Below are 9,657 nucleotides of genomic sequence, written 5' to 3' on the forward strand. Positions count from 1 at the left end.
TTATAATTAATTTTAAAAAAATATTGACAAATAAATAATAAGTGTTAGGTTAATTTTTTGTGTGTTTGGGGGGAGGGGCAGGGGGGATGGTAGGTGTTATGATAAAGATTTTATCCCTACTTGCGATCTAAAGATTGTCAGAGAACAGTTTCATTTTCATCACAGTCAAACAATTTGTATTTTGTCCAATGTTAACCAATATTTTTGTTTTCTGCAGAGCAATTAAGTCATTTGGGATGTTATAGAGAAACAACCAAGAGCTGTGTATAAAGGTCATTCAAGTTATAATAAGTGGATCAACCACCCAAATTATTAGATTAGAGTGAACAATTTGAATAGCATTCTCTTGTCAAACTGTACAGGATACTCCTACGTCCTTAGTAAAAAAACTAGGTAGACAATAGGAGCAAATTGTACAACTATTATGTTATGTCAATCGACAAGTCGCTTTATCTATCAGGGAGGAATGCACAATCAACTTTTTAGCCACCAGACGGATGCCGGCAATTTGTTGATAGTCATATGAATCCACTGAGAAGTACACATCCAACAGAGTCCCTGGAATAATCAAGGAATCCAGTTCTGCCACATCAAACCTACTGAACATAAGCTTCTGTGTTGCGGAAGACTCTTTCTGGTATATCTCCGTGACCCAGCGGGAGATATTACCATCTACAACAGTTGGTAAACTGCAAGTGCAAGTACACTATAATATTAGTTGAAATATAACCTATGTAAGCCTGAACTAGCCATGAGCTAAAAGCTCATCTATTACTTGTGCTGTGCATCAGGTTGGAAAATCTGAAGGAAGACTAGCATAAACAGAAGCAGACTAGCCTCACATTACATAGCATAATGGAAAACGAAAATTTGATCTCTTAAGCATTAAGAATATACCAGAAAAAACACAAGGTGAAATCTCTCCTGGTTTCTGATAACAGGCAAAATTAAGGAGGTTTTACTTATCCAGGAAAAGAAAGATCAGAACTTACTTTAAACGAACAGTAGGAGAGTTCATAAAGCCAGGTTTTCTGTTTACCACAGGCCTCCATTCTGACATGCTACCTGAATCCTCTGTCAACTTCTGAGCAAGATTATCAATTGCATCCAAAAGTTGGCATAACTCTGATGATACATCAACCACAAAACTCAACCGTGGCCGACCAGCATAATCAACAAACTTTGTACTAATTCCAAACCGCACCTTCAGGCATTTAGAGCAAACTTGCAGCTCAGCATTGTTGTGCAAGATTTGTATCTTCTGCATTCCACTACGTAAGGGGGATAGACTTAAGGAGACAGAAGAAATTGAAATTTTATTTGGTTCTAAGAAGTCTGTGATGCCAATGTAACCCTCTGTTGCAATTGACGCAGAAGAATCTCGAGAATAAGAAGCAGGTTCTTCATCCATTGCATCTAACTGAATGGATTCCCTTACTTCCGCACTGAATTGGACCAAGTTAAAAGGGTCAGGCCTCGAGGAATTTGTTTTAATAAGATCTGGTACCTCCTCCACATTTCTGCTCACAAGCGGAAGTATTGGATTGTCTGATTCTGTGTAAGCTTCTGCAACAGATTTCATAGGACTTCCTATCTTGACACTTGATGAAGGTGTATCTATACTCAAGCCCATCCCCTCCAAATTAGTATTTCCATTAGCACGACTTCTTACAGCAGCATTAGGAGAGTTGGTTAATATATCAGGCAGGCTGGATTCCTGCAAGTACAACAATTTTTCTATTCAACCCATGGCAAAGTTCAATAGTCTGTTCTGATCAAAAGAACTTTTAGAAATGATAGTAAACTGTTAATATATATATATACTCATAAGATGCGGTAGCATGGCCTTGCAGTTCTTGATTGCATAGTGTCAACTGCCACATCTAAAAGCTTAATTGTAGGAGAAGTGATATTTTTATCATTTATTTTAGATATTCAAAATGCTCCTTCTGTGCAGCTTGATTCTCTTTCTTGAACTAAGCATGTGAAAATATTATTTTGTAGATGAAATTTGAACTCCAAATCTGATACCATTTCAAACAGTGCGAATAATCAAAAGTTTAAGTCGTAAGCAAGATGACACTTACATTTTTACTTCTGATCAGCTACAATTCACTTATTTTCTTGATCAGTTCTTAAGCTTCACCATTGATTCAACAATTTAATTTATTGGACAGTCAGAACTCGCATGTCCACAAGATGAAAGCAGCGAAAAATAAGGATGTTGAGATGGATGTTTGGGCATATTAGGAGCGATAGGATTAGGAACGAAGATATTCAAGACTAGGTGGAGTGACCTCCATGGTGGACAAGACGAGGGAGGCGAACCTAAAATGGTTCCGGCATGTGAAGAGGAGAGGCACGTATGTTCTACTGAGGAGGTGTGCAAGTTGGCAATGGTGGATATGATATGGCACACCTGCCGCTTACCGAGGATTTGACCCTAGATAGGAAGATATGGAAGTCAAAGATTAGTGAAGAAAGTTAGTAGTTAGTTGAGCATCTTTAGTCCTTATCGGTATTGTTCCTAATTTATTATTCTTTGATTTCATATTACGTGACGTTTCCTTTGTTTCGGTTACCATATTATTTGTTGTTGCTACTGTTCTTTTCTCCTTTTACTTTTAGCAGGTCGTCTTCACTACTGTATTTCCTTTAGGTACATGATTATGATATCCTTTACTTGAGCCAAGGGTCTATTGGAAACAGCCTCTCTACTTTCACAAGGTAGGAGTAAAATTTCATACACACCTGACACCACCACCCCAGACCCACTTGTGGGACTACACTGGTAAGCTGTTGTTTTAATAAATATGCAACTACCTCTAAAGCCCTTTGCAAGTCTAAATTGGACAGCCTGCCAAAAAAAGGTAGCCCCAATAATCACAATCAGAGGCGCTGCATCTGCATCACATAGCTTAAACTGAAATGATTGCATTAATCTTGTTCCAGTAATGAAACAGCTCGTGTATCCCATAAAGTTTCATGAAAACCATTACAAATTATAACACAAACTTTTCCATCATATTCTACATTTGATGCTGAATTCTACCCTGTGACAGTTATCAGTTTAGGAAACCAATTAACACCTCAGTTGAGACAGAAGGAACACAGCCTAAACATTACAAAGAGAGACTTGTCGGAAGATATCAGAAGACAATGGATGAGAATTTTTCCAGCTGTAACCCCATACTCACTTTTGGTGTAAGTTTTTTCTTTTTTACTTTTTCCCTCTTCTTCTATTGAGATTGAGGTGTTGGGGTAGAGGGAGGAGGAGGGGCTAACCAAGTATAAAGTTATAAGAACGGAAGGTATACCAATCTCACGATTTATGAGTTTGATTTCTAGCCCTTCAGGTGTTAGGTGTGCCATGCAACTTGCATGTCATTGATCATACCAAACATTCAACAATTTGGCATAGACGATGGAAAGAAATTAGAGTAATATACTTCCTTTATTATTGTTGCACCGTAATATCTTAACATATATGGCATGATTGTATGGACAAATAGGGTAAAAGGAAAATACTGCAATGAAAAGAAAAACCAAAAGCATGTCAAATTGGTTCAGCTGAACAGTATATCTACGATTCACCAAGTTTGAGAATAATTGTTAACATTAGCAAACCTAGACTTGAAGAACTAAAAATCAAAAGTACGGCAATGAACAACTTACCAAAAACAAGACAGTTGCACAGTGCTTTAGTACTTCGAAATTCATTCGGACATCATCCAAACTCCTGAAAAGTAGAACATCAATGTTAAGACAATGAAAAATATTCCAAAACCTAGCAGTTCACACTGCACGGGGCAAAACCATCTAAGAAAGGACAAAACATTGTTACCTATGTGTTTGCTCTCCAAGGCCAAAATATGTAGCAAGAGAGGCCATCTGCAAACAGAATGCAACCAAATCATCATTTGATGTTTTAAACATTACAACTGATATCACTTCACTTGTACCCTGTGACATTTCTTGGTGGTACACAAGACCTCCCCAGTTGTACAAAGGATTGCAATAGCCTCCCCTATTAGCAGAATTGGCCTATCTGCTGTTTACAAATACTCTCCTATGCTTATGTATGGAAACATCAACATATTAAATAACAAATAGATCTGAAAGAGGAAACATTGATACACTTCTCTTTCACAGCAAACCAGACGTTTTGTCATATATGTTGGTTGATTCTATGCAAAAGGAAGATTACTATATTGTTTTAGTTTCCTGCTTCTTCAAATAAAGCTAAAAACAATTAAAACAAAAGCATACAATAATGAAGACACAGCATGAAAAATTTGCAGTCCCAGGGTCTGGGGAGCTCATCTACTAATTTTGGCATAAGAACCCATCAACCAAATAACAACACAAATAGAAACCCTTTCTCAAGTAAACATTTATCTGTACAGAAGTACCACGAATAAAAAAGGTAATGCTATAAAAAGAAATGTTCTAACATAATTCAAACCAATATTAGAAGGCTGATTCTATTGATCTTGACAATCAATAAATTCGTGTCAAAATGTGTTGCTTAGCATATCACCCTGGCATGTACATAATTGACTTATGTTTGGGAAATATCATAACTTTGAGTACTCGGAAGGCCCATTAGTGTTTCCCAGATGAAGGCAAAAAACTAACACTTGTCTAACAAGTGAGAACTCTTGAAGATAACTGTTTCTTACGAGTAAAATTAACTTACTTCCCTACTTTTTCATGAAGAAGAGGAGAAGAATTGCTATACCTTCATGTTACCAGCTCTCCTTCCAAATCTTTCAGTCAACAAAGTAAGTGTATCAATTGTTCCCTTAGGTTCTGGTGCAGGCCTGTCAATTCCAGCAAACGCCTCCCGAATCCTTGGACAGTCAAATTTCAGTATATTGTGGCCTGCCCATATCCTCCCTACACAAACAACATAGCAAGCACATAAAAAAGAAATAATGTAAAATCAGTCAATTCCTTATAAAAGATGAACAATTAGACCCACCATATTTCCCACAGAACCAATTTAAAAGTCGAGCGCACTGTCAAAAAGTAAACACTAAGGAAGCAGAGGCAGAGGCAGAGGCAGATAGAAATAAAGGGCATGGAATGTGAACATCCACCCATAGCTTTTGACTTGGCTTATACACATCATTACAAAAATATACTCCTACGATTTACCATGATTTTAGCATCCACTGTGACAAAGTTATACGCTGTTTGTATCATGATACCCTGCACTATGTGTTTGCATGGTTGTTACTTATTGTTTCATAATGTATCGTATTGTATTGGTTTAATAAATACTTAACATTCTGAATCCTGCCTGCCTCTATAGGCAGAAAAGTGAGAAAATGAAACTTAAAATGGTCTAGTAAACCACCAAACAACCTGCTACGGTCCACAACTAATTAAAATGCAAATAGCCTCCAACACAGTTTTATAGCTAAATTCAAAGATGAACACGCCCATTAATCGTAAAAATGCTTCAGCCAGGTCGATAAATAGAAATAGCTTAATAAATAAAGCAGTAGTGATGAAGAGATAATAACCATGGAGAACATCAAAGACTTTATCGGCGATATCAGCGAATGAAGGGGCAGAAGTGACAGCATCTCTGGTAATTCCATTGCAGCGAACAGAAAGGGTAGAAATAAGAGAGAGGTCAGAGGGTCGTACAAGGGTAGAGTAACTATGTTGCTCAACAAGCTTTCTTGGGCAAATAAGAATTGCCCCAAATTCCAATAGTGCATATTTCTGTCCAGTTCGCGTGGGTATAGTAGTTTCCACATCGAAAAACACTATCTCCGACCTATCTTCCCCAGTTCCCATCGTTTCTTAAGGACTTGTAGAGGGCCAGGCCATATTATATAGAGCCAGCTTACCCTTGTTGGGTATTGCCTCCGGTGGAGGGTTTTGTGTTTTGAAGCGTGAAAGTCAGGGTTTCGTTTGTGCTTTACACAAGTACCAAGCAACTAATCAAAAATGTTTCACCTCACACGCAATCAACATCAACAAAAAAAAAAAAAATACCAATTTTATCATTTTATTACTCCCTTGCTTAATTTACGTCATAGAGCCCGTTTGGATTTACTAAAGAAATAGTTTATAAGTAAAAAAAATAAATAAAATATCACACTGGAATGATTTTTAAGTTAAAAAAAAAGGACCTATTTTTTTATTTTTAACTTATTTTAAGTTAATTTTTAATCTTGTCAAACACTTCTTCTTTTTAGTCACTTTTGATATATTTCTAGTTATTTTTACATTTCAGAAGTCAAAAACTGACTTAAAAATAGGATTTGATATCGAGTTTAATAAAGAAAATAAGACTTTTAAAACTTATAATTAAGAGAATAATAATATAATGTTTATTTTTTTGCATAGCTTAGTTTCTAAACATATCTTTCAATCCTAAATTATAATTGAAATCTCAGAGACACACCTTAACTAAACTAAGGTCCTATTACCGCCTTAAGCTCATTTTTTTCGGTAATTTTGTACACCTTTTTGGCTTACATGACATCCAAATATCTCCCACGCATCTTAAATGCATGGAGTCATGGAGTGTGCCACGTAAGCCAAAAGGTGTACAAAATTACCAAAAAAAAATGAGTTCGGGGGGGTAATAGGACCTTAGTTTAGTTAAAATGTGTGTTCTGAGATTTCGATCATGTCTAGGAGGGTACTTGTGTCTTATCCCCATATGTTTGCTTAAGGTGGAAAAAATTATAGGTTATTTGTATTCTCAAAAACCCCGCCCTACGAACTGATCCATATCGAAACTAGTTACCAAAAAAATAAAAACAAATAAAGAAAGCTCTAGAGAAAATGAAAAGTCATTTTCAGTGGATTGAGCAGCCTCAACACCAATCTTCAAAAGACGATGAACTGGAGCAGCTTCGCAACTGAAAATATATATTGCACCTATTTCAATCTCTCTGAGTTCGAAATTTTGTCCCATCATGTAACACCTCAGATTTAGGAAATGTAGTTTTTGGGCTGGTGTTTGTATCTACGGGTTCCACTTACGGACAGTAGAACATCCTACGGGCCGTAGGTGGCAATCGTAGGTAGGGGAAAATGAAATTTTCAAAACAAGTCCTAGTACCCTTTTGATAGTTCAATAGGACAGTCTGTTGTTCCTCTTACGAGTCATAGGTAGGTCTCATAGGTCACCCCATACTTAGTAAAAGATAAGATAGTAAGAAAGATGAGGAATAGTATGTGTAGTATTTTCTTTCACTTACTCTTGCATCTTTCTTTGTTACAAGAAGAGGATATATATAGTTGTATGTACTTGGGCACCAAGTGTGATACATGGATATCTTTTTGCCATGTATACACTTTGGGCACCAAGTATATCATGTGGCCAATTAGTATACACCATTTAGCATTTTATGTGTGTATTAATCTTACAATACTTAACATATTAGTGTGGACATCCAATTTACAACACTCCCCTTTGGATGTCCATATATATATATAAAAAATAGTGAAAGAAAAACTGTAGTAATACACATTATTTGTTGCCTCATTCAAAACCTTACCAGGAAAACCTAGTGGGATAAAACCTTGGTTAAGGAAAAAAGAGTGCAGCGTGTATTTTCTCCTCTTTATGAAAATATCATTTAATATCTCGAAGATGACACATTTCGATCTTGTTTCTCAGCTTCTCAAATGTTGAAGTTGGTAATGCCTCGGTGAATATCTGCTAAATTATCACTGGAACGGATTTGTTGAACATCTATTTCACCCTTCGTTTGAAGATCGTGAGTGAAGAAGAATTTTGGTAAAATATGTTTTATTTTGTCTCCTTTGATGTATCCTCCTTATAGTTGAGTTATACATGCAACATTGTCTTCATATAATGTCATTGGAATCTCTTTCTTCGAAGGAACACCACATGTTTCCTGGATGTGTTGAATTATTGATCTCAACCAAACATATTCTCGATCTCTGCATGATTTGAAGAAGTAGCAACTAGGGGTGTACATGGTTGGGTTGGTTTGGGTTTTTCAAATATCAAACCAAACCATTTGTGTCAGATTTTTAAATCTATAAACCAAACCAAAAAAACTCGGGTTTTTCAACCTCGGGTTTTTTCAAATTTTTTTGGGTTTTTCGGATTTTCGGGTTTTTCCGCTAAAGTATTCATACAAACATATAATTTACTTGTACTTCAAATATTTCTCCAGTCCTACCAAAATACAAATATCTAATGTGTTTCTTAAGAATACAACACAAACAATGGTATGATTAATGACACTAAAATTTCTAAAAATAATAATAATAATGAAATCGCATAAAACAAATATTGCAAATTAACAAGTCATAAAGAAAATGATCATAATTTAAAAGTACTAAATCATGCTAAAATAAGTTTAATAAGTATTAGTTACATGACTAAATATTAAAGGAAATTAAAATTAGATTATGTACTTTAATTGTCTAAACCAATGTAAAACCAAAGAACAAATATTCAATATTATTGTCATTCTTAGTGTTAAATTGATTTTCTTTTTGCATTAGTATTAATTTGATTTTGATTTAAGTTTTATTATAATTACCAACATTTATGGACTATAATCTTTATGGAACTATTCAGAATTCTAAGTTTCAAACTTGAAATAATATATTAAAAGATAAAAACTATATAAAAAAAAAGTATAAGAAATATTTGAAAATTATATCAAAGTAAATATTTTATGTATAAAATAAAATTTTAAAATTATATATATAATGTCGGGTTGGTTTGGTCTCGGGTTGGTTTTTTTAGTTAAAACCAAACCAACCCAAATATAGTCGGGTTTTTTTTTCAACACCAAACCAAGTCAAACCAACCACTAGTCGGGTTTTTTTCTTGGTTTGACTCGGTTTGCGATTTGGTTCGATTTTTTGTTCGATTTTGTACACCCTTAGTAGCAACCATAGTTTGTTTTGTTGAAAGCCGTGATATTGTTGTACCTCCATATGTAAATAAATAACATGTCTGAGATCGACCTCTATATGTGGGTCAGACAAATATCTTCTATCTGCATAACCAATTAATTGTGAATTGGACCCTTTTGAATAAGTAGTCTCATATATAATGGTTCCTCAAAGATACATCTGAGTATATGCTTTATACTATTCTAATGTCTCTGTGTTGGGGAAGAACTAAATCTTACCAATAAATTTATAGAAAAAGATAGATCTGGTCGAGAATTATTAGCAAGGTACATCAATGCACCAATTACATTAAGATATGGTGTCTCAGCACCAACAAGTTCTTCATCATTTCATAATGTTTTATTTCCTTGTTTAATAGTATCTCCAAGACCTTTAGCGTTAATGTGGATTTCATCATCAAGAACCCATAACAAGTAATTCTTTCCAGTAATATCAAGTGCCACAAATTCAAGCTTTAATAAGTTTGACATGATGAAAACTGAGATGGAATTTGATTAGAGCTTCGTGCTGATAACGTGTTATAAACTAAGTATAAAAGATAAGATAATAAGAAAGATGAGGAGTAGTATGTGTAGTTTCTTCTTTCACTTACTCTTGCATCTTTCTTTGTTACAAGAAGAGGGGTATGTATAGGTGTATATATACTTGGACACCAAGTGTGATACATGGATATCTTCTTGCCATGTATATACTTTGGACACCAAGTATATCATATGGCTATTTAGT

The 9,657-nt window shown here is 35.1% G+C and overlaps 1 protein-coding gene across 1 annotated transcript; it reads right to left on the reverse strand.

The window, feature by feature from the left end:
- Positions 1 to 261: 261 nt before the first annotated feature.
- On the reverse strand, positions 262 to 5,920 carry LOC125819215 (protein NEN1-like). The gene is made up of 6 exons (XM_049498687.1): positions 5,532 to 5,920; positions 4,742 to 4,899; positions 3,845 to 3,891; positions 3,676 to 3,739; positions 993 to 1,717; positions 262 to 689 (listed from the first exon to the last, which is right to left on the reverse strand). Exons 1-6 carry the CDS (start codon positions 5,809 to 5,811, stop codon positions 428 to 430), a joined length of 1,536 nt encoding a protein of 511 aa, XP_049354644.1. The 5' UTR covers positions 5,812 to 5,920; the 3' UTR covers positions 262 to 427.
- Between the last annotated feature and the right edge of the window lie 3,737 nt (positions 5,921 to 9,657).

The sequence above is a fragment of the Solanum verrucosum genome, unplaced genomic scaffold (genome assembly GCF_900185275.1).
Source record: "Solanum verrucosum unplaced genomic scaffold, falcon-dt-bn FXZP01000320.1, whole genome shotgun sequence".
Taxonomy (NCBI): Eukaryota; Viridiplantae; Streptophyta; class Magnoliopsida; order Solanales; family Solanaceae; genus Solanum; species Solanum verrucosum.